The 27,590-nt window shown below is 44.8% G+C and overlaps 4 protein-coding genes, besides 2 other annotated features.

The window, feature by feature from the left end:
* The first annotated feature begins 4,730 nt into the window (after positions 1 to 4,730).
* Positions 4,731 to 4,875: an inverted repeat.
* An 85-nt stretch (positions 4,876 to 4,960) lies between these two features.
* On the top strand, positions 4,961 to 5,287 carry sdh3 (succinate dehydrogenase subunit 3). Its single transcript has one exon. The coding sequence runs from the start codon at positions 4,961 to 4,963 to the stop codon at positions 5,285 to 5,287; it is 327 nt and encodes a 108-aa protein (YP_002608193.1).
* A 628-nt stretch (positions 5,288 to 5,915) lies between these two features.
* On the top strand, positions 5,916 to 7,475 carry nad2 (NADH dehydrogenase subunit 2; one part of a trans-spliced gene, as the record gives it). Coding sequence (YP_002608182.2) covers positions 5,916 to 6,068; positions 7,084 to 7,475 — 545 coding nt within the window.
* Positions 7,476 to 14,830: 7,355 nt separating this feature from the next.
* Positions 14,831 to 14,937: an inverted repeat.
* Positions 14,938 to 24,811: 9,874 nt separating this feature from the next.
* Positions 24,812 to 25,870, top strand: rps4 (ribosomal protein S4; the record flags this gene model as incomplete). The annotated part of the gene is made up of 1 exon: positions 24,812 to 25,870. A coding segment is annotated over one exon (1,059 nt), but the record flags the coding sequence as incomplete, so codon positions are not given.
* Positions 25,871 to 26,530: 660 nt separating this feature from the next.
* nad6 (NADH dehydrogenase subunit 6) lies at positions 26,531 to 27,148 on the top strand. Its single transcript has one exon. It carries the CDS (start codon positions 26,531 to 26,533, stop codon positions 27,146 to 27,148), a length of 618 nt encoding a protein of 205 aa, YP_002608191.1.
* The last annotated feature ends 442 nt before the right edge of the window (positions 27,149 to 27,590 follow it).

The raw sequence follows: 27,590 nt of genomic DNA, 5'->3' as shown, positions 1-27,590 counted from the left end.
ATGATTTTTACATAATTTCTATAAGAATTTCCCTCTTTCTCTCTTATATCTTTTTTAAAAAAAAGCTGATATAAGATTGCAAATGCTTGGATTCCTCTCTCCTATATGCAATTCCACCATGGAATTAAATAAGGCATGATCTATATTATCAAAGCACCCTACTATATCCGCTTTTATAAGTCGATCAATCTTTTCCCATGCTTCGACATGAGCGAAGAAGGTTTTTGCCCTTTATCTTTGCGAAAGCCATGAGAATAAGTCAAAAATAGATTCTCAAATATGACATTCAAAAGCAAGGAGAGAGCATCCATGATAATAATATCTGACTTATATGGTTGTGTGATTTGGCGCATCTTTCCCGGCTTTTTTGGCTTAGGAATAAAAGATCGATCTTTTTCATAGGGAAACTCAGAAAAAAGAAAAAGAAGAAAGAAGTGAAAACCTCTTTGAATCTCTGCTACTTTTTAATCATCTAAAAAAGGATAATGCAAATTCCAAAGAACATCTATTAAAGTGAAAAACCTATTCAACAAATCCTGTTTTTTGAAACCTTCTTAAATCTTTCTTAAAAGAAAATGTGCTTTTCTTTGGTAAGCTCTTTCTTTTTTATACTTATTGTGTCTTTCCTTATCTTTGTATCTATTTTTTTGAAAATGGCCCCATATGTTTTTCTTATTTTATTCTCAAGCGGGTGAGTTAGGTAAGGTGCGCTGAATGAGCGTTGACTTCTTCTTTCTTACTTAAAGAAAGAGAGTCACATTATTAGTCTGAATTTCTATATTTATGATTTCTGATTATTTCAGTAAACTGATTGGGTCTAGTTGGCTTTGACTCCGTTACTTTTTTCTTCCTAAAAAGCCAATGTTCTCTTTCGTATAAATTCTATTGATTGTATGTTGAGTTTGAACTCTGACTCTTTTTCGTATATAAACATATATAAAAAGCGAAACCCTCCGCCGCCTATGACGGAGGAGTTCTTTCCTCTCTTCTGAAATGGCGAGGAAGAAATCCCAGAAAAAAAAGATAGAAGAAACTAGGCTGAAAGTAGGGATTAGGGGTAGCTCCCTTGTCGATCAAGGAAAGTGGGTCAGTTGATTGGCAAGCCGACTGATAGGGTCCCGAAGCGCCCAACGAATCGTGGATCGCTAAATGCTTAACACATGCATTGCCCTCTTTCAGAGCCTCACCAACATGCTTAAAACCATGACTCGGGGGGCAGAACCCGCTCCTCGAGAAAGCATGAAGCTTGCTGGCTGAACCCCACTAACAATCCATAAATTCTTGGTTCAGGTGGGGAGGACGGTCGTCTCCCCCGGCATCCCGAGTACCCCCACCTCGGAAATGAGGCCGAACATAAAGAGAACTACCCTCTCAATAGGCTAGTATTAGTAGAATGATAATGGGTATAGTCTCAAATAGAAAGACTGTCTTGTTAATTGCCTATATTTTGATTGGCTATCCTAAGGGTATAGGACTAACTCGCATTAATGGGGGCTCGTCTACAGTAGAATCTCTTTTCTTTTTATAGTCTTTCTTCTCGGAGCCTAACCTTATTTCCCACCCTATTGAAGCTTTTCTTTTCTCTTTCTTCTTGTGCTAATTCATACTTTTAGTATGTTTGGTAGTTAGTTTTCTTTCTCTCTTTATCCTGACGCCAGTCTATCTCTTGCGTGCTTTCGTGCTCTACCTGGTTAAGAACTTAGTTATTCCCTTTCTCTTTTCCATTTTGATAGTCTCTTTAGGTTTCGCCTCTTTATTTAGAATGCTTCTTTAGAAATTGGTTTGATTCTGTAGACCCGAGATTACGTACCTTCTTCCCCTTTACGCTTACTCCATCCCATCGCCTTATACCAGGTCCCATTTTGGGGTGAAACCAGGGAACAACTATCAACTAGTTTGAAAAGTGCTCTCATTTAGTAATAGAAGTCATCCGTTGTCACTTTCTAAGGGTATGGTAGAGACGCTTGAGAAGGTGGACAATCTTTCAGTGAAGACCTAACGAGAGGCTGAACACACCCAAGATCCACAAGAATCGTACGAACATCTATAGAGCGTAGCAAGGGTGGTCTACGATCAGCTCGCGTCACCTCACTCAATCCTACAGCGAAAACTCGAGTCGAGGCGCTGCAAGCAAGCGAAGAAGCACTTCTTGTAACCAAAACACAAAGCCCATGGATCAGCAAGGGCTTGTTCTGGACCACGCCGCGTCATTGAGACTGCCAGCTTCTTTTGGGATGACTGCCACCCCCTATTTGAGTAAGGAATGAATTTCGGACCCGTTCAACCGACGACCGGACCTAGTGGTGCTTGCGGCTTTTCTTTTCCTATTTCGGCTTGGATTGAAAATACTAGACAGGAAAGGAAAACTTTCCGGCCTTTCAAGCCCTACTAAGTAAAGGAGGGTGTGTTGTTGGCTGCTTTAACCCCACTTCTGCTCAACATCGATCCTCTCACATACTTCCTCAAGCAGCGGAACACTCAATGCCCAAGCAGTTACACGTTGTTGATTTCATACTCCTCCGGTAGAGTCAACAAGGAAAAAGTGAATTGTCTTGTCTTACTGCCTTTCAAGACGTTCACTGAATCCTTCACGATGTTTTGGTGGCAGGTACTAGTACATCGAAGCCTTAGAGAGAGCCGCTAGACCCCAGACAAAAACGCCGTTACGAAGCGCCATCAGCCCAGGTCAGGCGACCCGAAAGGACCAGACATAAACCACCTGCTAAAGCAAACGGTAAATAAGACAAGCGGTAAAGGTGACAAGTAAGGGATACAGGATGGATTTGTCCAGGGTGTGTGAACCTCCTTATATATTCAGCCACATGTTTCAAGCGGGTGTGAAAGGATTTTTTGGCCTCGGTCATTCTTCTATGAAATCTCGATTCTGAAATGGAATGATTGATAGAATCGAGGCTCCCCTGAATAAGTATAAGACCCCGTGATTCCCCAAACCAGCTCCTGGCCCTACCCGGCGGAACCGGCCGGAGGTATTCGGCATGGGCGGGAAGGGCAGCTGAAGGGTTGCTTCACCAAAGGTGATCACACACCGACCCGGGCAATCACTGGCTACAACGTAATGCTACAATCGATGGAATTTGGATTGATTATATGAAGGCGGCCGGCCGCCTGAAGCCCCACCCGCCTTTTCTATATAGCCGCATAACTATAACAAGTTTTCTCTAATGCCATGCCAAACCAAGACCTTTCCTACAAGGAAAGCAAGAACCCGCGGCTTCCCTTTTTGAATACCTCCCTCACTCCCCCCGAGTGAGTTCTTTTCCGCGGGATTAAGGGATTCCTGTCTTTTTTTGCTCATATTGTCTCCTATGGAGATGAATTGATATGGAGGGTTTCCACTTTTGACTTATTGACTTCTACTTGAACCCTTCAACGAGCATTGTAACGAACCAAAGGAAGATCCCCCGGCTCAGCACTACTCAACTTGTGGGGTGTCACATACCCTGCAGACAACAACTGCAGCAGTCACCAGTCTGGTCCCCCACCTCACAAAGTCGCTTGCTGGCTGAACCACTCCCAAGGCGAATAGTGCCCTAGGGGCCGACCCGACACCGACCGGCTGATACTCCCGCGCAGTAGGAACGGACTTAGTCGGTATTCGTCTACGAGAGGCGCACTCGTATGCCTCCCCCTTGTGTAAATATTCTCGGGTAAGAAAGCAGAACCTCACCTCTTTCTGTTGCTGAACACAAACCTACTTTAGATCCACTAGAACATGTAGATCTATTAAACTCAAAAATCAAGTTGGTAGCAACGGAACTGCCTCTAAACCACTAGAGACAGTCACCCACAATAATCAGTCTACCTACGCTACATTGTAGAGAGACGTTCGACTCCACGTGTCCGCTGAACCAGTTCCGAAGTAGCAAGACGAGTGAATGAAGGCACTGTAAGCGGTAGTGAATACTCGTTCCATGGAGACAAACCCCTCCGGCGGAAACGTTCCGTCACTATAGACTGAACTCGCTGTGAACCCTTTCGATTATTAGTAGCGGGTCGTGAAGTAGCCCTCTTTCTTTACAAAAAAGCCCTTTACTTGATCTTTATTATATCTTCGCTATAGCGAAGATATAATATAATATAAGGTAAGGCAGTCAAGCCCTATCGTTGTAAAGCTACGGCTCCTTGGTGGGAATGAAAAAAAGCCGGTACCCCTATCACAACAAGGCAAGTTCAGTTGACGGACCACTTTTTTCCGGGAGAGGAATCGAGAAGAGACTTTACATCTTCTTCTTTTTGTAAGGGGAGGAATCGTTTTTGTAGTCAAAAAAAGCAAAGCTTATGCACGTAGCTCGCTGGAAGCTAAGAGTCTTATAGCCCAAAAACGGGAAGAGCTGTTTTAGTAGTTCCTTAATACCTTATTACTCATCTATTTATAGAAAAGCAAGCCTTTCACCTGGCTAACACACAAAGAAGCACCAGCCGGGCCTCTCTCTTTCTTTCGAAGAAAGCCTCAATGCTCGCGTTCTACGGGGAACTCTCTTTTTGACTATTTACCTTCAAAGCCGGAAGCAAAGGGCGAAAACTCCAAAAAAACGTCTAAGGGGTGCTTGTGTTGTGGTTTTGAGTTCCTTGGCTTGTGTTCTAATAGTAACCACAGGAAGAAGCGGGGAGCATTCTCTATCAAATAATGATGGAGGGGGTTCATGGTCCCTAGTCTCGTTTTTGTCGAGCCTGATTCTTTATGGTATGGACGTCTTTGATTGGATGGAGACAGATATATAGAAAGTGTGCAGTGAGGGAGGTAGTCAGTCTTTACTTAACTCGACCCAAGCTTGACTTAGTAGCCCCAGCAATGCCCAAAGACTCCCATGCCTTTCTTGGTTGGACCATCCTAACCAGCGATTTCCGTCTTCCTGAATCGGGAGAGTCAGAATCAGTCTCTCTCTCTTTTTTTTTGGAGGGGAGCAGAGCGAGAAAAACGAAAATCTAACCTAATATCATGAATATCCTTCGCCCGTTATCTCCTCATCTTCCTATTTATAAGCCACAGCTCACTTCGACGTTTCCAATTTCCCATAGAATCTCCGGGGCTTTCCTAGCCACTATAGTTTTGTTTTTTTATCTTTTTTGTCTGAAAATAGGTTTTATTTGCTTCACCTATGAGAATTTCTACCAATTCTTCTTTTATTCATCAAAGCTTATCCTAATCTCCGCCGAGATTGCTGCCTTAGCCCTGTCCTATCATCTGTATAATGGGGTTCGTCATTTATTGACGGATTTCTCGGGATTTCTCTTTCTTAGAATTGGAAGAAAAAGATTGAAATGACTGTTCACCTATACCTTTGAAATCAAAAAGCATTTCTTTTCTTATCTTATGAAATCTTTCTTATTCTTATTAGCGTTGATAGCTCTCTTCTTTAAAGCTTATGCCGTAGAAGCTGACATCAGGCTATTGGCCTTTTATCCGCATCTTCCCACCCGGAAGGGGTTCGCTTTATTTGGGATGAACTCGCAAGGACTCGACCCGAGGACTTCCCTCGTAGAGTGGCTTTATAAGACTCGAGTTTCTCAGTGAAACTCAAAAAAAGAGTTTGAGCTCTTTTGGCTGACTTTTAGCCACGCGGGGCGGCTATCCGCATGTGTCCCAAAGTGACGTCCATTTTTTGGTAATGGGTATACTCGAGAGAAAAGTTTGGAATTCGACCTCTCCTTATACGCTCTAAAAAGGGGTCATGGACTCCTTTTTTGTTTAGGATCCCCTTTCTACATTCAATTCTTTATTGAGCCCGGTGTGGAATCACCATCATTACACATTCATTGTTGGTTTGGCTGCTGGTCTAGCGATCCTTCCTAGCCTAGCCTAGAGTGCAGCCTGCCCGCGGAAGACCGTAACGTCAGTAACTTAGTGCTCCATACGGGGGAAATGAAAGCAGAATTCGTTCGGATCCTCCCACATGTTCAATCTTTTTTTAGCGGTTTCCCCAGAGATCTTTATCATAAATGCAACCTCCATTTTGCTCATTCATGGAGTTGTATTTAGTACCTCTAAGAAATATGATTATCCGCCGTTAGTCAGTAATGTGGGTTGGCTTGGATTACTTAGTGTTGCGCGCCTAGGAGGGCAGCGCGCTTGGGGATGCGGGGGAGCAATTCTCGCCCAGCCCCCTAACCTAATGCGGCACCGGATTCGGACCGCAGGGAACCGTAGCATGGGGAGACGTCTAATCCTTTTGCCGCCGCAAGGCTGGCTAATCGTACGCAGCAGGCTCGAAGACCCCTGGTTCTGGAAGGCACATGAGTCCGAACGCTATGTTGAATGTGCGACCGACACTACACTACGTAGGTACCTGTGCAGGTGAGGCGTCGGTCGGTCCTAGAAACGGCGGCAGCGGCGCGAGAAGTTAACGACCGGACGTGCTGCAACCTAGGGATCACCAGGCAGCTCTTTCGCTCTATAGGGATCGGGGGGGCATAGCACAATTCTTCTTGGAGGAGGGTTGGTTTGCCCGGGTGACTGATCCTGCCATAATGTACTCCTACCTATAGTACCGGCAACCGAAGTCGAGCATACATAGGACGATCTTCATGCGTGAATAGCCGGGAGGAAAGAAAGGGCGGTAGATGATAATGAAAAAGGGCGCCGCGTCTGGACGGGCGGTCGGAATGGATGAGCAAAAGGTGCCATGCCATGGGGTGAGGAATATCCCGAGTCTCAGGTAAGACAACTAAATGCACCTCGAGGTGCTGCCGAGGAACTGGGGGACCTTCTCGAGCACAGGATAGGCAATTGAAAGATAGAGCTAGCCTATTCGTTATGGGGAATCAATGCTCCGGGCCGAAGAAAGCTTACCTCCGGCGGGCTTTCTCTCGTAAAACCAAAGACGCCCCAAGACAAGGTACAACTGTTGGGAAGGGGACATGATCAATAGAACCTGGCTGGATCCAGGCTGGGGTAGTTTCGCCCATTCCTAACCAGTTCCGAAAAGGTTCGCTCATGCTGGAGGGAGCATCCCCACTTAGTGATCGGTCCGCTAGTTCACGCAAATCCGAAGAAGTTATCACGGACGAGCCACATGCAGGGAAACTTGCACGTGTGGTTCTGGCCGGGCTTTCCTGAGGTATCTAATAACCTTGCTTCTGCTCGCCGCCGGCGCACCTCTCCTAACTATTGCCCATTTATTCTGGAATAATCTTTTTAGGAGGGACAATTTTACATATTTCTGCCAAATCCTTCTATTATTAAGTACGGCTGGTACCATTTCGATGTGTTTCGATTCTTCCGAACAAGAGAGGTTTGATGCTTTTGAATTCATTGTATTAATTCCACTTCCTACTCGCAGTATGCTCTTTATGATCTCGGCTCATGATTCAATTGCCATGTATTTAGCTATTGAGCCTCAAAGTTTATGTTTTTATGTAATCGCAGCATCAAAAAGAAAGTCTGAATTTTCCACGGAAGCCGGCTCGAAATATTTGATCTTAGGTGCATTTTCCTCTGGAATATTATTGTTTGGGTACGACCGGACAACTACCGATATCTATTAATATCTTTTCTTAGAATGTTGTTGTTAAATATATATATATATCTATCTATATTGTAAACTATCGGATCGGGTATTACTTAGATGTGAAACTTTCAGACCTCATTAGTTGTGATATTGATCTTACGGGGGGAAGGAAAGAAAAGAATATATAGACTTGTAGAGACCCTCTATGTAGTTGTCTATCTAGGGCGATCGATCTACATCTTTCCCCATAGCCCTGGGGCTGTGTCTCGATCTCCTACGTGCGAAATCTGAGGGACTAGTTTCTATGGAGATTCCCCTTGGTCTAATTCCACGCCTTATGACGAAAGGGGAGTCGGCGTGGCATAAAGTGAAGATTAAGGGAAGTAGAGCGAAATTCCCTTCTGGGGTATTCCGAAGGTGTAACCTAGGCAACGAAAAGGGGCCCGATACTTCAACTAGAGGAGCGACCAGTTGGTTCACCAAACCCCGACCCAGCGTCACACGTTCTCCAGGTCCGAAGGGATCCAGTGCCCAACTACCGACTCCTCCCGGAATTGCGTTATCGGAGCCGAGCCAGGAATGGCCGTTAGTGGACACCCACCACTTTTCACCGGTTAGAGAGGCCCTCTTTAATACATTAAGAAAAGATGTTCACAGGGGCCAGAAAGACTCGGTCATAGGAACTTAGACCACCTACGCGCTGGTAAACGAAAACCACCTCGACCGGATCAGAGTAAACAACAATGTCGAATCGGGCCGCCCCTTGCCTTGAAAGAATTCACACGCGGCCACCAGCTTTCCCAAAATCAGGGGAGATCCGCTGCTTACTGCTCACGGAAACATCCGACCTATACTATAGTCAAGTCGTCCGCCTATCTTTCTGATCTCTTTTTCTTCTATTCATCAGATTTGCTCTTTTGCTTGAACCAATTCAAGGTGAAAAATGGGGTTGATGGTGTTGGCTAAAAAGGGGGGAAAGAGGAGTGGGACTCGCTCACTTCTGCATTTTAGTAGGGGTTCTCTTTATTATCAATCGCTCTTTTTATAGTGGGGACGGGAATGGCGGTTCTCAGACGAGGGAATCGTTCCTCTCTAAATCAAAATAGGCTAGAATGCTTCTATCGATAGAGCTTTCACGTCTGCGCATAGAATCGTTTTTTTGCCTTTTCATTCCGTTCTTACCATATCATGGGCAGTTGGGTCTCCATCCGTGTGATGGTTCGAGAGTGGTTTCAAATATTCTTCGCATCTTGAAAGAGGCTACGCCCCTCCTTGCCTAAGAGTTCTTGCTTCAAGTTAACTTGCCTTGCTAATGGTTGGAAGTCTGACTGCTACTGTCCGTCCCTAGCTATTGGCTGCCTAGTTGTAGGCTGACTTTCGCTCCTCTACCCGGCAATGAGAATGAAAAACTTGGATTCCATTCATTTTTCATTCTTTAACTTGCTAACTCGCTTCTTCTCCAATGGAAAGTACGTCCGAGGCCTGAGAACCTCCGAGTTCTGGAGGAGAACCTATAGAAGGGAAGATCAGAGCGGACACCGATGGGATAACTTTAACATATAAATATGCCTCACTTTCCTGAAAGCAGGAAGCACCCAATCCAACGCTCTCTCTCTGCTAGGCGTTGAAGACTTTCATTAGCAGAATTAGCAGTCGGGCTGTGGAACCATAGTCCTTAGGCCTCAAAAGAGTATCCGTCTTTAATTGAAGTACAGGCGGAATGGAGTCTGTTTTCAAGGGGCGAAGGGAAGAGAGTTCCGTCACTTCCGGGCTTAGGGCAGCTCATGACGAAAGGGTATCAATCTAAAGAGAGTTTTATAAGGGCATTAGCAAGAATAGGTGGCATTTCTCTTTCAGAAAGACAAAACTCCGAGTGAACAAGAATCACAGGAGGAGAAGTAGTAGCATAATATAGTGAAGCCAAAAAGACGGGCTTGAAAGCGACTGTACCCATCTCGTCTGGAGTAAGGAAAAGGAACTCTTCTAGGCTAGGCTTTCGCGCGGGCAATTTACTGACTTTTGAAAGTCCTTTCTCTCGGGCGAGAAGTGAGGGAAGAAGAAATTGACGTAGATGATAGAGGCAGAATAAGCGCAGTTGGTGCTTTAGTTGTTGTAAAAGCAGTAGGAATTGTCTAATCAAAAGACCTCACTTCTTGTTCACGCTCTCCTGCAATTGAATCTGTTGTTGGAAGGGCTGTAGTAGTGGTGGGAGTAGCTGCAGTAGTGCTAGGCTGACTTTCATGATGACCTTTTCTTTCTTCTCGGCAAAAGCTCTTTCTCTTGCCCTTGTTGGTGGTTTAGTAAGTCCGTGGGAAAGCTGTGGAAGAGAAAGTCGCTGCGATTGCTTTTGTTCAATCAGTTGAGGTTGGTTTGGTTCAGTCAGCTTTGGTGGTATCCTTTTTTAAGTCCTTTTGATCCCGGCCCAAGGCGGTAAAGAATAAAGAAGTAGGGCGATCGATCCCACACAGAGTCACTTCTTTAGCGCTTGTTCGGAATGGAAGAAGCTCTTCTTGTTCAAATCGACTCTTCCCCCTTAGTTTTTATAGATATTGAGTTTGATAGGTAACTCCACTTTGACTATGGAATTTACTTTGTTGGTTGAGTGGAGTGTAGGTAGTTCAATCGATAAAGGAAGGACAATCGATCGCACTTGGCGCAGAACCACCTAAAGGTGGCTCTTTACTCCCTCAAGACTTGCTTCTTCTTTTTCTTTCACCCTTCATCCCCTTTTATATCAATAGGGAGCTACGAGCAAGTCTGCTCCAGAAGGAAGCCAGCAGGTCCTTTTCCACTTGATCCCTAACTCATGGGCAAAGCCGTCTTTTGCCTCCTTTCATGCAGCATATGAGCGGAACTTCACAATTGCTTTTGTTGAATCCATTTCAAGTGGGAAGGAAGGTATTTAATAGAAATGGCTGCTTTTAGGCGTGATCTATCTCTCTGCTTTTCATAGTCAAGATGTGCCCGTGGGATTTCCCTTCTGAGATGGAGGTCCTGTTCCCAAGTCGTGTTGAATCAGAGCTGTGACCAAGTCGACTGCTCTCCTTCTCCTGGCAAAGTCCTATTCGGGGTGTGAAGGAAGACGAGGCGGAATAACTGCTCTTAGCCTTCTGACCTTCCTTTTTATGAGGACGCAAGCACATCCCTTTCTTGCCCTTTTCGTTTTCAGAGTCGAGGTGCGCTTCCCTTCCAGGCAAATAGATTCTATTAAAGCAAAGCCAAGAGTCGATAGTGGCATCGGTCTTCTCGTTCCATGAGGAAAAGGTCCGGAATGGCCTATTTTGATGTCTAAATCGGGAGTTTTCGGGCTCTGTAGGGTCTCTACTCAAAAGAAAGCATCAAATCCTTTACAGCTAGCTCTTCTCCACGATTGTATTTTCGGATCCAGCGAAAGCAAAGGCAGCTCAGCTTACTATTATTCGAGAGCGGGGGAACTTCCCTTCGAGGGAAGCTTTCTTATCCGGGAAAACTCAAGAAAGAAAGACCCGTGCCGTCTCAGCTTACTATTGACTTGAGGTGGAATGTTTGCAAATCACCTGCACTTTTAGAGTTTCATTTCAAGCGGGAAGTCCACTCAGTCCAAGCCCCTCTTCTAGAGCTGTCGGAACTCAAAGAAAGAGAAGGGACGGAGATGGATCAAAGCAATGCTCAGGATAAGAAATTCTTCAGCTTGTCGGGAATGGTTCTAGATAAGAAAGTTCTGCTGGTGAAATGGTTGCTGCACCTTTATACTAACCTGGCCTTCAGATATTGTTTGGTAGACCTCACGGCCATAAGTAATGATAACTGCAGATGTGTCATAGGGAACTGCATTCTGAGGTTGAAATAGCTCACAGTTCCGCCACTTCTTTTCTTCCGGGACAAAGACTTCTACTGCTATTCCTAGTAGTTTCACTGCAAGAGCAAGCGCTTACCCTATCACTGAAACTAGTAAATGGGTGGCAGGTGTAAAAGGAACTGCTATGAAAGATGGTACTTAGACTAGTGGAATTAGCGCAGGAGCTAGATGTACCCTGAACACTCCAAAAACTGACTTGGCTAGATCAATTGCTGGCTGGGGTTTAGGTTTAGGCTTGATCACCTTCTCTATCTCCTGGGGACTCTCTTGCACGAGTGATTAGTTGCTTACTACTGGTTGGAACGTAGGCAGGAGACAAGACAAGGGGACAAGGGATAGCTTCTAATCTAACTACTCCTAGCAAAAGGCTTTTAGGGTTGGCCTACTACTACTCCTAGAACTCATGGGACTGACGCACTAGCTGTAAGGTTAGCAGGTTTGCATACAGCACTGGGTTTGCTTACAAAAAGGGGATAGCTGGTTACTAGCACCTTCTTTCTAATCTATCTTGCATCAGGGTTTTAGGGACTGACTGGACGGTTAGAGCGTTAGCTTTATCCCAAGATGGAGACAAGAACCTTCCTTACCCTTTCTCTTTCTTCCTGACTTCCTCATTAGGGGATTGGAAGCCTTTGAAAGTCAGAACCTCTAGCAAAAGAGATTATAGCGCGGGTTACTATCACCTTGCTTCCTCTAGCCCTTGAAAGCTTCTTCTTCCCATACTCTATCCCAGGGGTTCTAGCTATGGCTTACTTGCTTGCATGGGAGATAGGGGTTGCTTACTGTCCCATTACTTACGATCATCCCTGGTCACTTTGAACTGAAACTGATGACTGACTCGAACGAGCACGAGGGTGACTTACTAACCTGGGATTGGAGGGTTAGCAAAAGGGAAGGGAATTACTGACTCTAGCGCCAGCACTTTCCTTAGAATATCCTTATTCTAGTTTACCCTGACTTCTATCCCAATCTCAGGGGACTTCCTTTAATTTAAATATCCTGACTCTAATTCCCAAGCTGGAAACAAGGGCAGGGGTAGACTCATTGGATTAGAGGGTTTGGCTTACGGATATAAGGTAGGGTAGAATGCTTACTCTTACAACGCATTTGCTTACTTGAGCTCTGGGCACGAGGGTAGACTTCCTTCCTCTATTCCCCTGGGAATTAGTTACTCGAACAGGGTTAGCTGGTAGAATGAGTCAATACTGGCTGGCAGGTTAGCGGGTACTACTATAAACCAAGCTGGATACAGCGAGGGGATAGCTGACTCGATAGCTGGTTCTCCTACTCCTATTTCTCATCTTGAACTTCTCGTCTTCCTTCCTTCGGCTCCTCCAGCGCATGGTAACTAACGCTAAAAAAGAGCACGCTCTAGCTCTATCCCAGGTTAGAGGGAATTACTGACTATAGCAAAAGGGACGGATAGACTAATTGGCTTACTAACTCTATCTCTATCTATTCTAGCACCGGGGTTAAAATAGCATGACGAACTGACTGACTCTATCATGAGTGATTTTCCCAACTCTTGCTCTAGAAAAAGGGGAATTACTAACTACGCATACATACCTTACTCTAGCTCTAGAACTCGAAAGAGGGGGCTTACTTGTTGGCAGGTTGGCTTCTTCTATCCTCACCTTGCTTCCTTTAGGCGTGGGATTACTATCTCCTTGTTAACTGGTTTGCTGGTAGAATGGGGGATAGATAGCCTTTGAAAGTGCCTTTCCACGGTAATCAGCCTTTGATTTTGAACTCGATGCCTCTGAAACTACTAACCGAACTTTTGAGGATGAGTAAGATTCTTCTGTAAAGTATGCTACAAAGGGACCTTTCCAACTTCTTATGCCGGTACTATTACCGCTCTTGCCGCAACTAATTCATCTAGGGTAGCTCTCTCAGTTGTGGTTAGCTAGTGTCATTGGCCTTTGGCTTCTTACCCTTCGGCTTCTTAGCCTTGGTAGGGTGCTTGGACAGAGTAGGTTGGGGCACCTCTAATACCGTTGGGGATTCAGTAAGAGGGCGCATCACTGGTGCCTCAGGAAGCTTAGCAGCAGACTGCGATTGAATCTCTTCACGCAGTTTAGCCATTTCTGACTCCAGACTAGCTTAAGGATCGGTTTGATACGTTCATTCAGGGGATGCGGAAGCGAATTCCCCCGATCAAGTGGATGAGGAAGAAGCATAATACCTGCTTGTTACAGTCTGTCAATAGTCAACGGCCCCTCGCTTAGAATGTGACCACATTCAAATAAAATCAATCGTATGCGCTAACGTAGGCCTTTCCAATAGGACGCGCATCTCTTTCTTGCTCGTAACTAAACTCACTCCTAACAAGCGGAGTTCCACCACTCTATCAATGACTCGAGAATGTTGAAGCCAAGCACGCACGCAAGAAGCTTCCCGAGCTGCTGCCTTTACCTTCTTCCTTGGGAGGGGTCTGACGCGCATTAGAATGCGAGTTCGGATGCTTGTATAGGTTCTTTCCCTTAAATTGGATTTCGTGAGATTAGATGGGCTGGGCTATGGCTTCGGTCTGGATGGATGCGAGTGCATGAAAGGTGTGATCGGCTCATAGGTGGGCTTAAAAGCGCCTTGAATTAGCTCTTTTCCTCTTTCTTTTTCACAAGCATGAGTAGGACTTATAGTCTTGGGAAAGTCACCCGACTAAGCAAAGAAGGAGGACCCAGTTAAGGAGGAATCGACCGAGGTCAGGGAGAGTGAGCCAGCCTTCCAGGGACGGTGAATTCATAATAGAATGTCCTTCTGTTGACGTAGGTTAGGGGACTAAAGCTTGACTTTATGGACATTGCAATTGATGCATCTAGCCTTCTGTCTATGCGTCTGATGTCGGAAATGTGGAACCCGCGATTGAAAGCAACTGAAAGCAAGAGCTCCCTTTACCAAAGTGTCCAAGTAAATGAATTGGCTCGACCTATATCTTAGGGAAAGGACGGGAACCAGGTTAGGTGTCTAGGCGACTAGTGGATTGATTCTCCCTTCTTATTAGCCAGCGGATAGATGGGATGGATACCCAGTCCCAGCAATGGAATCATCAGCAATAGCACCTTCTTCTCCACTCCTTACGTTCGAGAGTCCATCCAATCGGGAAAGGAAGTCAGAGTCCCATCGGTAAGGATTTCTTTAACCAATCGTTATGTTAGCTTTCTTTAATATAATTTGATTTCGAGAAAATGTAAACCCACTCACTCGACCACAAGTTGAGAACAAGAGCAAATAGCCCTTCTATCGAAGAAGAGCAAATCTCTCTTGAAGGAAAGGCGAGCCCTTTCTTAGTTGAAGGACGGACCTTAACTAGCCCGAATCCTTTTGCCTTGGACTTCATCCTGATGTTCTTTGTAAGCGATATGAAATCAGTTAAGTGTTGAAGGGTCCAACTCTATCCCCGGCTATACGTCCATTTCTCGGGGGCTCACCTGCGTACCTTTGATTCTCTCTTGCTGTAAGTCTAGATCGGATTTCTATCCAGCAGGAGGAAGCTCGCTATTTCGATCAAAGACCCATCCCATGCTTGGTAAGTCTACCCGAAAGGAAAAGCTATCCTTCGTTCTTTTACGTCGATTGGCTTAAGCCGATTGCTTCTTTCGAAATGGAATTGAAGTGCAGGCCCAAGACTTCCACCTCTTCTCTATCTTCCTAAAATGACAATTGAATCCTGATTTGTGGTTGGCGAAAAGAGAAAGGCAGACAATTCTAAAAAAGGAAAAAAGCAGGATATTCCAGGAGGGCTTATTCGGTATAGGCTTACTTAGCCTATTGAGGGCTTGTCTAAGGCTGATTTATCTATTAATGCTTGGGACAGAACTGATGTATGAGCGACCCTATTTGAAAAGGACGAAGCTACTTCATTTTCTCTTCATTTCCATTGCCTTTTCCGGTGGATTGCTGAACTAGTGGGGACGGTCCCCCCCTACACGTAAGACTGAAGAACTCAACTTGGTCTAAGCTAAGCAAGCTGCTAGTCTATCCATAGCCTACCAAATCTCATGATGGTTAATCAGACTTTATTAACTGATAGGAAGCCCCATTACTCAAAGTGCTTTCATCCGCTCCTTGAGCGATAGCCACTCGACTGAAAGGAGAGGAGCAAAGTTCAAGAAGTCTTCGAATAAGCATCCGACTAGCTTCAATCAGTCTGTCTGCCAAGGGCCCTTGGTTCACCAAGTGGTATAGGAGGTGCCGCGGGTCCTGCCCCCCCTTTCTGCAGTAGCTCCTTCTGTTGAATAAAGAAAGATTTCATATGTAAAGAAAGTCGTTTTGCTCTCCCCCAAGTTCATCTTACGAAGCAGGATCCGGGAATGGAGAAGAAGGGGAAGGAACTCGACTCGACTGATATAAGAATCCTTCGTCCTTTAGAATGACGCGGATTTTAAAGAATGAGCTCATCAAGACAGAGCAATCAATGGCAGAGCTTTAAGCCCTTGCTGCTATAGAGCTCGCTTTCCCATAAATAAGGGAAAGAAGGAAGTCAGACTGAGTCATCTTTCTTCGAGATCTTGATGTGGGAGAGGAATAGCCCTAGGTTTGGTCCTTATCTTATTAAGGAGCTCCTTTCCTGGATGGAAGAATAAAGGAATCGGGCAAGACATAGAAGTCTATTGAAATCACTGAAGAAAGACTCTTTTTTTTCGCCTGCTTTTGAGCCCACCGGAAGTCACTTCTTTCTTTCTCACCCCACTGTAAGCGCCTTTTTCAGTCCTTGAAGCTCTTTTATCCGTGCTTTGCCGATCTCTAGAAAAAGCAGTTCCTTCCTTCGGTTCAGGTCTTTCCGAACCATCATTGAAGCCCTTACTAATTTGATTGATAAGAGCGGTAGCCTTTTCCCAGTTGGTCTAGCCAAGTCCAAGTCCCTTTACTTTAGCCGGGTTCACCCGTCTTTTCTTTCCCTTTCTGATTAAGACCCTGATGAAAATCCTCTCAAATCCTCCAGTGCCTCTAATCCTGAACCCCAGAATTAGACTCAAGAGCTGGGTGGCGGGAGAAAGCAGAGCAGGCCTAGCACTTGAGAGAAAAGGAACGAAGGCATAACAAACTAGAGCAGAAAGACGAGTTGGAATCTTTTTCTAAGAACAGGTCTCTTGCTTGGTTTTAGTAGCTGGAGCTGCAGCAAACACTCTTCATACTCTATTCATATAGTGATTCGAGTAGAGACCAAAGCCAGAACGCTGGGGTCTCTGTGAAAGGTCCTTCCTCTTCCTTATACAGGGTTTTGTTCATTCCTATTATACCCTGCTCTATATCTTCTCTTGCTGCCTTGGCTCTCTGGCGAAAGGCGAGGAGTTTGCGATGCCTTACCTAAGAAGGGGCTTAACTAGAGGAATTTCCTATTCAGTAGCGAGAGATTTTTATCCATAATAGAGTCTAGCTTTCCGTGCTGATGCATATAATTCAAAAAAAGAAAGACTGAAATAGGTCAACTCATTGAGTATAGAAAAATTCAACATAGAAGGAGGCTCCTCAAGAGAAGGGTACTCCCTCATTATAAAGCTAAGAAAGGATTCTGCCTCTAGCTTCTGGCTTTCATATAAAGGAATAGACTTCCATCAGCAGTCAATATAGAAGAGGAGGAAGAAAAGGGGGTAGACTTGGTGTGAGAAGAGAGACATTACCAGTCATATGGTTTGATGCCCCCGAATCGATCAACCAAGTAAAAGAAGAAGTACCTGAAGGGAGTGCAGAAGACATAGCATGTATGAAGGGAATCCACTTTCAGAGCTTGTTCGAGAATCTAGCTATCCGGAACTGACATACTTAAGAGCGGAATCCAACACAAGAGGAATGTCGGACATGAATGAGCAGACATGTTGCCCATTAGTAAGGGCAGGAAAGGCACTGATTGACCAAGGTCTGACTTCATCCGCTGCTTGAGAAGCTGTTGGTATACAAAACGGTGTTCGAGAACTAGCTAGGTCCCTTTTCTCCGAATCTGAGGAGGACGAAGGACAATTTCCACGCTAAGGGGCGTAGCGGAAAGAAGTAGCGGAATCAGGCGACTTGCCACACACCAGGTCCTTCTTAGGCAGATCTCACTCTTTTTACAAATGCCCAGAAGCGTCTGTCTACTAGTTCAGTTGAGAACAAGGTGTCGAACTAGACGGATAACTGATCGTCTCTCCAATCGCCTCTTTAAAGGCAGGATGGCGAGAATTGTGTCTCTATCTACGAAGAGCAGGCATGTGTGGGACTTTAGGACAAGGCTCTGCAAGACCTTTCGTTAAATTGAATATGCCTTCTTTCTTATAGAAGAAGCTGCGACGAAGTGAATCTCTCATCTGGAAACCTCTCACTGCCAGCTTGACGGCTTGACTGCATTACCTTCGTCACCTTCCCTTTGTCCCTTAACTGCTGACAGCAATTCAAAAAGAATCCCGGGTTTGTCTCGTGCAAAACATCATTTCTGGATAGAAATAGGAATGAAGCCATTTGCCGACAAGCTCTGACTGTTCTCGAATCAGCTCTTTGAAAAAGGTAACAACTTCATGCTTATCTGGTCTTAGCAGCACTTAGCTCCTTCCTCCTCAGATGGACAGAGCCTTAATGGACTAGGAGGGAAGCAAGGAATTGATGCCCCGAATGCCCTGTTTTCAGGAATTGAATGCGCTGTGCCACTTGAGGAATAGTTAATCCGATCAAGAATATAAGAAGATGCCATAGATCCAATGCAATAAGACTTTCAGGCCCCGATACGCTCCTTGAAAAGAAAGGCATGCCCGGCAAACTCCGATCAGCTAGGTAAATTCCTTACTCTTCCGGGGTAGGGCTTTTCTTTGAAAGAAAGGGAATGGCAAATTGCTCTTTTTTCGATTCCGCGCATCTGACTATAATAAAGTCACAAAAAAGAAGCAGGGATAGATCGCTCAAGGGACGAGATAGCCGACTCGCTTGCTCATAGTTAGATCGGCTAATAGCCCTTAGATCCTTTGGACAGCTTTCAAAGGCTAGAAGGGATAATAGGCTAGCTTTCTTGCTTGCTATGCGCCAGCAGTAAGTAAGGTCCAGAGCAGGAGCAAGAAAATGGATTCGTGAGTAGCTTTGTCTTTCGTGAGCGTATGCGCGGGTGCCGGAGTGAAAGCCAGGTGCTAGCTAGGTGCGCTCGAATCCCTTGACTCCGGTGCTATTGAATGGTATAGAATCGGACAAGCAACTTCTTGTCCATGAGGAAGGGTAGGAGTGAAAGCTCAATCCAAGACATGAAAGCGGAATCACACCTCAAAACTGTCGAAGTAAGTAGGTCAATGCCAATTAAAAAGAAAATGTTTAGCCTAGTATAGTCCTAAGGAAAGCAAATGACATAGAATAAGATGTCATCTCATGCCCTCTTTGAATGGCTTGTTCAAGAAGGGATTGACCTAAGGAAAGGCTGGGAACTTCACTTCAAGCTGGGTAAAGGCAATTCAATTCTTTCACTAGTCTCAGAAGCTCTTTGAGAAGCTGTTGGGAGTAAAGAGGAATGCCCTATGCAAATGTGTCGAAGGAAATGAATCAATAGATGGGATGAATACTAAGGCTAAGTCCCAGGCAAGCAAAAGATCCCTTGTCCACTTAGCAGGCAAAGTTAGCAGCCCTTACGAAAGAGTAGAAAAACGAGAGTTGGCATATATTTCACTTGGCTACGAAACTATGCTAGGATTCCACTTTCGAAACGAAATAAAAGACAAAAAGTAGACCCGCCTCCAACAGCAGATAATAAAAGAGCATATCCCCCCGAGGGGAAAAGGTTTACCAATCAAATCTCGATTCAACATAAGCATAAGCTTGTGATGCTAAGAATAAGAAGGAAGGCTAGCTATATGCGTAACACATGCCAGTAGACCCTAGAATAAGTAAGGAGTGGAAGTCATTTTATATGACAATCTGGATTAGAAGGCCCTTCTTTTAAGCTTTAATCCGCTTTCAAGGTCCCCGCTAGTTAGGTTATGAAAAAAGAAGTTTTCTTAAAGTTCAGTTTCTCTAGTTCGGTATGATTATTCTTCCCTAAGCAAGCTAGCCCGCCCCGGTCCAGTATAGCATATCCGCTAAAACTTGAGTACTTCCCCCATAGAGAGAAAAAAAGTCAATGTTCGCCTTGAGCCCCTCCCTTTAGCAGTTCCGTCCTATCAGTGGTTAGAGCAATGGTCATCGTGTAGTGAAGGGATCATCGGATAGCTATGAAAAGCATGACGTAAGAAAGGACCGATCGAATTCAATAGTCAAGGTAATTCCTCCAAGACTATCAAGCGCCTATACGATAGATGATTCGATTCAATGCCATTGCCATCTCTTCGACTATTAGACCTCTTGTGTTCATCTAAAGAAGAATAAGTAGAGTCACTAGCCTTGCTATCCAAAATCAAACCTATAAGACAAGACGATCACGGATAGCAAATAGTCTTTTCGTCTTCTAGGCTGCTGGTATTAGAGTCCAAGGGGTAAATAGTGGACTGGTTGAGTTAGGAAGTGCATCTCCTCTCTTTTTCTTTATCTCCTTAAAGAAGGGATTTTCCATACAAGAAAAAAAAGGGAGATTTAGCTAGTGCTGATAACTTTCTTTATGGAATGCTCAGGAGCGAACGTAAGGCGAATACGTTTCATGACAGCCCCTTCACTTGAGAAAACGAAAGTTCATTTTGATGAAGCTCTTTTCCTAGATGCGGGTGCTGTAACGTAACTGGTCTTGTCTTGTAGTCAGGGATGAGAAGATAAGGGATGATTATTGCGATTGCGGTCATGACAGATAGAATCTCTCTACTTACTTATTCCCCCCTTGCCTGATGGATGAAACTCCTTAATAGTACTTTAATGGAAGAGTAATAAACAAAAGAAGAGATTTATAAGCTTAAGCTTCTTTTCCGATCGTCTTATAGTCTCCATCTTCCTATGTTTATTGTCTTTCTTTTTCTATGTTTTCCCTTCGCTCTCGTGCTGGCTATAAGCCCACCTAACTATAGGCTACTCTCAATTGTCAGGTTCACCCCTCTGGAAAGTCAGATATTCTTCCCCTTTCTGGACTGGATCAAGAGTTGGTGACATCTGCAAGCGCCTTAAGCGTGAAAAGCACGCAAGGGAAGGAGGAAGTTCTATAGTTCTGGTATTAGTCTTAGATTGTTGGTAGTAGGTTGAACGGCATTCCTAAAAGACTTTGCTTGCGTGCGACTAAGAGTAGTGGCTAGGTGCTTTTTCCGATCTGTAGATTGAATCCAAGATTCTTGCTTTTTAATTGCTATCCCGCTTCTTCATAGCCCCGAGGGTTCCCTGTCAAATTTCTTTCGTAGGTAGACTGATTTAGGAATTTTTTGATAGGGTATGTGGTAGACCTTCGTTCCAGGAATAGTTGGATGGTTGGCGGTACGGTGATAGGTAGGAGTGACCCTAATTAATAGAAAGAGGTGAATGCGTTAATATAGATAGTAGGCGGAGTGGTATTAATCTAAGGGGCTAAGGCTTCGCTTTTGACTATGTCACCGGTGAATCAGACGCACAAGACATCGGATAAAGGGAGCAAAGGGCCTCTACAACTAAAAGCAAAAAGTCTATCCTATCTTCCATCCTAAGCTCGACCGGGATATTTGATTGGACAGAAGACCGGTCGAGCTGTATTGGGCAAAGGCTCATCGGTCTGCTCTGTCTTCTGAATCCGTCCGTTGGTTGTTTGGCTAGGGATTAGATCTATTGGCCATTTCTCCTTAGTGAGAAGGCGTCTGAAATGTCTCTCATGGGTCCAGCTTTGCTATGGATTGAATGACACTGTCTAATCTAGTGCATTTTGATTCAAAAGATCGATTTCCTGCGGGTGGAAAAGAAAGGCTCATCTGCTCTCTTCGGTTAAGCTGTCCACGACACGACTCCAAAAGAAAAGACCCCACCGTGGTATGCGCCAATAAGACCACCAAAACGTACCTATACCAGTGTCGGTTATATTGAGGTTTGATTTCCTTAGCCAAAGACGAATACCGCCTGTAGCCAGCCTCTTTAAACCTCAAAGAGACCTGAAGGAAAGAACATCCAATTGATGGCATAAGAGCCACGCTGAAATAAAGAAAAGAGAGTTCCCTTCCTCTCTAGAAGTAGAAGGGATCAACTAGCTTAGTAGCTCGTCTGATTAATTGCCACTCTAAAGTCAGAAAAAAAGCCCAAAGTCACATAGAGCATTAGATCTTCTTCTGTCGACTAAGAATGATTTGGGCGTATAGTCGGGAATTCAAGGTCGAATACTTGATCCACCTGGGCTATGGCTTGATCTTAGCATGACTGGTAGTCTTGGAATGACTGCTATAGTCCCTCAAGCTTGCAAGCAAAAGGTCGAAGACAAAGGAAGCATGCCTATGTTATTCCACTCAGCTCATCTACTGAAAGAGGAGTACTTGATTTATTCACTGGCCTTCTTCTTGCTGGTGGGCCTTGCTGCTTGGCTGCTTTCCCCGGTGCCAGCTCTGAAAGCTGAGGTATCTGTACCGGTCGCTATTGAACACCCTATCAGGTGGCAGAGAATTTGAGAGGATTCTCGGTTCTTAGTAGGATTCTTGAAGAAGGTTCTGCTAATAGCTACTGAAGGTCTAACCAAAGAGACTTGTCTCGCAGTCTACCCGTAAGAACTTTAGGCAAAAGTTGGGGGTGGCTATTTATCGCTCTGTATCTGAAGCAGTGTGCGTCTTGTCTAATGACGGCGTCTGGAGGCGATAAGAAAGCTCCAGATTCTTGCCTGTACCGGTCTCCCTCACTAGGTCTGGCTATCCTCGGATCTTCTTTACATAGAATAATGATCTAAAAGAAAGAAGGTCGGGCGGTTCAGATTGACCTTTCGTTCTCTTCTTTGGCGAAGTGTATTAAACTAGCCAAGAAGGTAACTAAGGGTCACTTTTGATGATATGATCCGTCCTTGGGATGATCCTGAGGCTCTCTCAAGTTGGATCTTTCTTTTGTCCCTTGAAGACTTGACTCTTGAGATATATGCCTTATATTACCACCATTCCCCTTTCCCTTTACCAAGGGATGACGTGGTCTCCAACCTGGAAGGCGCTGCCAACTTATAAGTTCACTGTTGATAAATTGACCCGGGTGGAATAAGGCTAGGACCATTAGGTCTTCTTTGATTTCACTTGCTTATCTTATGAGTTGGCGTCTTTTCCATTTCTCCTTGTCTATGTACATACGCAGGGGGAAGAGTGGTCCCAAGGGTGTCTGTGGGCCGAGAGAGTTCGCTATCCGTTTTATTACCATACGAAAGAAGGATTTGACTGGTAGTGATCTTGATTGGTTCGAAAGGACCGTACTTCCCCCATTGTAATCAGGTTAAGTCGATTCCGATCACAGGCCGACTTGTCGGCTATCACTCTTCTTGGTAGAATTTGAAAAGAAGCTTAGGGGGGAAGATGAGCAAATCTTTACCCAGGAATCCGGTGTTGAGGCCCGAAGACTTGAAATGAAACCCAACCTAAGCTAATAAAAAAGTCAATTTGAAACCTACTAAGTCAACTCAAGTAAAAGAAGGATTTAATAAGAAGACAAAGGAGAACAGAATGCCAGACGAGTAGAAAAGCCAGAGAAAGCCTAAGCCAAAATGTTGAGGCGCCCGGAAACTTTGAGTTTTCCCTCCGTAAGTCAGTTGTTCAGTCTTTCCTTCTTATGCAACACGGCTAGAGCAGCTGTGGCCGAACCCTTGTCAAATTCAAAGGTCATTCTCTATATTAACCAAACTTGTATGACCGACCGGTAAGCAAGATCTACGAAGTTCTATCGGCAATCCGGTTCTATATAGGTGGGCCGACCCCAGTAAAGGCTTCCAGCCAAAGTCTTTGACTACTTTTTAGACCCCGACGTCCCAATGTGTATTTGGATTCTTCCTTGTTCACAGCTTGACTCTCATTTCTGGAGCGGAAGTCACATAAGCTAAGGCTGTCGGTGGTGGTCTAAAGAAAAAAACCACCATAATCTTGTCTTTTAAGATAAAAATCAAGCTATAAGACAGCATGCTAGAGCTAACAGCAAAGATTTGAGTAGCCTGGACGAGTAGAGCACGCTTCTTTCTTTATACGGCGCCTTTAGCTAGATGAAGATGAATCATAGTACATACCGACTCCAACTTTGAGGTAGACGTGGGTCAGACCATCTCTGTAGACTACCACGAACTGGTATGGGCCATGTAAAAGTGCCAGTCTAACCAGTTCCCTCGGCGGGGTAGAGCCCTGTCTAGACAAGACAGCCTAAATGGAAATGCACTTTTAAAGGAAAGCTCAATCCCATCTCGTGCCCAGTAAGAAGAGAAGTCAAGGAGATGGTCATGGCTAGATCGAGCCAAGAATGAAGAAGCTTCTTTTTCGTGACATTTGACTGAAGGCGGAAAGGTTCGGATCGTTCTGATGATGCTTTGAAAGTCAGGGAATTTCTGACTTTGACATACCTATTTCGGTTGTGTAGGGCCTCAAAAAGAAGAAAGCCCCGGCAAGAGTAGGCCGAACAAGCAACGGAATGAGCGCCTCGCCTTTACTCTAATAAGGGCGTTCGTTAGCGCTTGACTAATAACATAGAAAGGGGCAAGCCAAAACCTACTCCTAAAAAGTAGCTGAGTTCGGCTTTCGGGGCTACCTACTTTAGGGCTTATATAATATATAATATAAAGAAGAGCCCTCTGCAGGCCTTTTTGTTTAAGGGCTGCTCGCCTTTTTGAATAGAAGGAAGTGGGATAGCGGAGGTTCTTTCGGTAAACCGATGCATGAGCGGAGGCTCCCATGTCCCGCCGACCCTCCGAAAAAGTCAGGTTGTAAAACGGCTCATAGGGAGTCAGAAGCAAGCAGAGTCAAAGGCGGGTCAAACTCACATAAGCAGAGGGGGTTCATGAAAAGCGAGAAGCCGTGCCGTGGGAGACTGACCAACTATGAATAGATCTGACTTTCGGGTAAGAGTAAGAACATCTATTAGTCCGTATCGTGGGTCTACTTGTTACAAAAGGCGAACATCCCCATTCCAAAACATTCACATAGGTCCTCAGGCAGGCATCGAAAAGGGGACGAAAAGAGTCTATTTACCCTTACAATATTCCGGAATGTATCATGGCCCTATCTATTCATCTTTTTCTTCAAAAAGCAAAAGTTCCGCCTCTCTCCGGGGCCGGGGGAAGAAATAGGCGTGGGGAAGAGGGAGAGGGGGGGGGCTACGAGCCCTCTCCCGTTGCAGTTCCCGGACCACCCATCCCTTCCTTCCCCTTCGCCCGGCCCGGTGAGGTCCGATGAGATCAGATCTCTCGATCGAAGTGAAGTGATAGGAAGAGAAGACTGCTGGCGGGAGATCTCTATTCATTACACCCCCTTGTATAGTAAAGGGAAAACGGAAGTGCGCTCCTGCGCACCCTATATAAGGGGAAGGACCCTTGGAAGCTTACCTTTAGAGAAAGGGGCAAGCCAAAACCCACTCCTAAGAAGTAGCTGGATCGAAGTCTCAAATTCTCCATCCGCCCGCCAGCAGCAGAGGGGGTTCGATTCCCGTTATACGCGATGTGGCGAAAAAGACTGATTCAACGAGATATGCCTTGCCTGCATTAAGATTTAAAACTTGTCGTCTACTTTCAGGAAATGTTCGGAACAGAGAACTTACAATAATACAACGCCGCATTCTCCGAAGATTGAGGAACAAGAAGAGATCTATTAAGAGAAAGATTTATCCGAGAAAAAATCTTAACAGTTACATCCAATCACAAACTACACGAAAGTTGTCCCTTTTTCATGGGGATTTACCCATCACAGAGATGCACAGAGGAACAGAACGAACTTCATATATCCCTTTTCCACTCAATCCAGAAACAAGATTGGACGTTATTCCGGTTCGTCTCCATTTTCGTGAAACTCTTCCTCAAGCAAGGCAGCCGATAAGTCATCGAAGGGTTTGTGTGAATAATGGAATGGTAAGCATTACTCGTTTAAAACTTTCCCACGGTGATATAATCTCTTTTCAAGAAAATGACGCAAGAATCCGCGGTGAAGAAATAAGGAGATCTTTCTATATCGAAATATCAGTTGAAAAAATCATAGGCAAATTCCGGAATCACCCGGTAAGAATGTGGAGAAGAACCAAAACAAAATGGTTCCACCTACTAAAAACGAAGAGGGGATGCCGCCTACTACTAAAATCCCGGTTTTTGCAAAAGTTGCGTTCTTCTATGCAAAAGGAAGACTTAGAAAGAACAAAGAAGTTTGGATCCGAAAAAGTATGCTTAGGCAGTTCCTTCGCTGAGCACAACAGAATGAAGAGGAATTTGTATCATTTCAAATCCCTATTCTTATCGAAGAGAAGGAACGAGAAAAACCGAAATCTTCCTACTCGAACAAGAAGTCCTATAGTTTACAACTCTTCTTTATATAGTAATTCGACCTATTGCTCCGCATCCCCCCAAAAGTGGACTATGAAGAGAAGAAGAAAAAGGATCAAACTACCTACTCATTATTCGGAGGTGAATCATAGAACACCAAAAGCTGTGGTATCTTATGGACCTAACATAGGTCACATCCCTCACGACATAAGATTGAAAGATCCAAACCTTCCTCTTCGGAGCGGAAACGGACGTGGCCAAAACATATAAAGATCGGCGTAGTCGCTCATAGGGACATATCTATCCGGATAGAGGATAGTCTAGATCGATTCATAGATGGATTTCTATCCATATAGATAGGTATCTCCGTGGATAGAGATAAAGATAGGGATCCATCTAGATCTTGATTCACAATTTCCATTATTTTGCTTTTTTGATTGATTGCCTTTTTTTTGACGACAAGTTTTAAATCTTAATGCAGGCAAGGAAAGATCGTTTTTCCATTATGACTTTCTGGGTCGGAGCGTAGACGAGCGAGCAGAGCCCAGGAAAGAGGGAAGCCCGTCATAGAGCAGTCGACTAGAAGTAGAAGACTGCTGGCCTGAGAGAAGGCGGCCTCTCTCGGGAAAGATGGCCCAATTTCTCTTCTTTCTTTTTGATTTCGGGTTTCTTTCTTTTTTCAGGGGCCCAGAACGCTAAAAGGTAGGGGAGAAGCAAGCCGAACCTCTGATCGACCTAGACACATAAGAAATTCTCGGCGTCGAGAGAGATTTGAGATTCCGTAAGTCACTCAGTGAGTTCTTTCTAAGAAGGGCTTGGCTTGGAAAAAGAAAATGAAATACGAACAACCGCGCTGGTCGTAATAGATCGACTTTCATGCTGGAGCAAGAACTAGCATGAAAGTTCCATTTCAGGGAAGGACGACGTACCATGAGACTTTCTGTTTTGTCGAGCCCTGCTTTGGTCTCTGGTTTGATGGTTGCACGTGCTAAAAATCCGGTACATTCCGTTTTGTTTCCCATCCCAGTCTTTCGCGACACTTCAGGTTTACTTCTTTTGTTAGGTCTCGACTTCTCCGCTATGATCTTCCCAGTAGTTTATATAGGAGCTATAGCCGTTTCATTCCTATTCGTTGTTATGATGTTCCATATTCAAAAAGCGGAGATTCACGAAGAAGTATTGCGCTATTTACCAGTGAGTGGTATTATTGGACTGATCCTTTGGTGGGAAATGTTCTTCATTTTAGATAATGAAACCATTCCATTACTACCAACCCAAAGAAATACGACCTCTCTGAGATATACGGTTTATGCCGGAAAGGTACGAAGTTGGACTAATTTGGAAACATTGGGCAATTTACTTTATACCTACTATTTCGTCTGGTTTTTGGTTCCTAGTCTGATTTTATTAGTAGCCATGATTGGGGCTATAGTACTGACTATGCATAGGACTACTAAGGTGAAAAGACAGGATGTATTCCGACGAAATGCTATTTCTTTTAGGAGGACTATAATGAGGAGGACGACAGACCCACTCACGATCTACTAAAGAAAGGGCAAGTAGCTTGATTGGTTCGAATCCAATTCGTGAGAAGAGTCCAAGCGAGAGACTATAAGAGTCAAAGGGTCCTCGGCAAAAAGAGTCATAAAGCTCGCTCTTTCACTCATAAAAGATGATGGATAAGCAGTCGTCCCTTACTATATTCCTTCTTAAGTCAGGAATGGCGGGACGGGGAAAGGCCTTTTCCTTCCCCTATAAGCGTAGTTGAAGCGTAGCTTGTTCTCGTTCCCCGGGACTCCAATTCGTTGCCTGCCTTTGATCGTATATGATCTCGTTCCCTGCCTTCGTATATGAGTATCGACTACGCAACAACGCTTCCCCGCTTCCATCGTCCCGGGATATCGTATTCGTTGCTTGCCTTAACGCCTCATTATAACCATTTGAAAGCCGGGGAATGATTGAAGATTTCGCTCCAACTCTGTACGCCCGG

The sequence above is a fragment of the mitochondrial genome of Carica papaya (assembly GCF_054855325.1).
Source record: "Carica papaya mitochondrion, complete genome".
NCBI classification, from domain to species: domain Eukaryota; kingdom Viridiplantae; phylum Streptophyta; class Magnoliopsida; order Brassicales; family Caricaceae; genus Carica; species Carica papaya.
The sequence above is the reverse complement of the archived record's forward strand: the minus strand, read 5'-3'. Positions and strand labels throughout refer to the sequence as shown.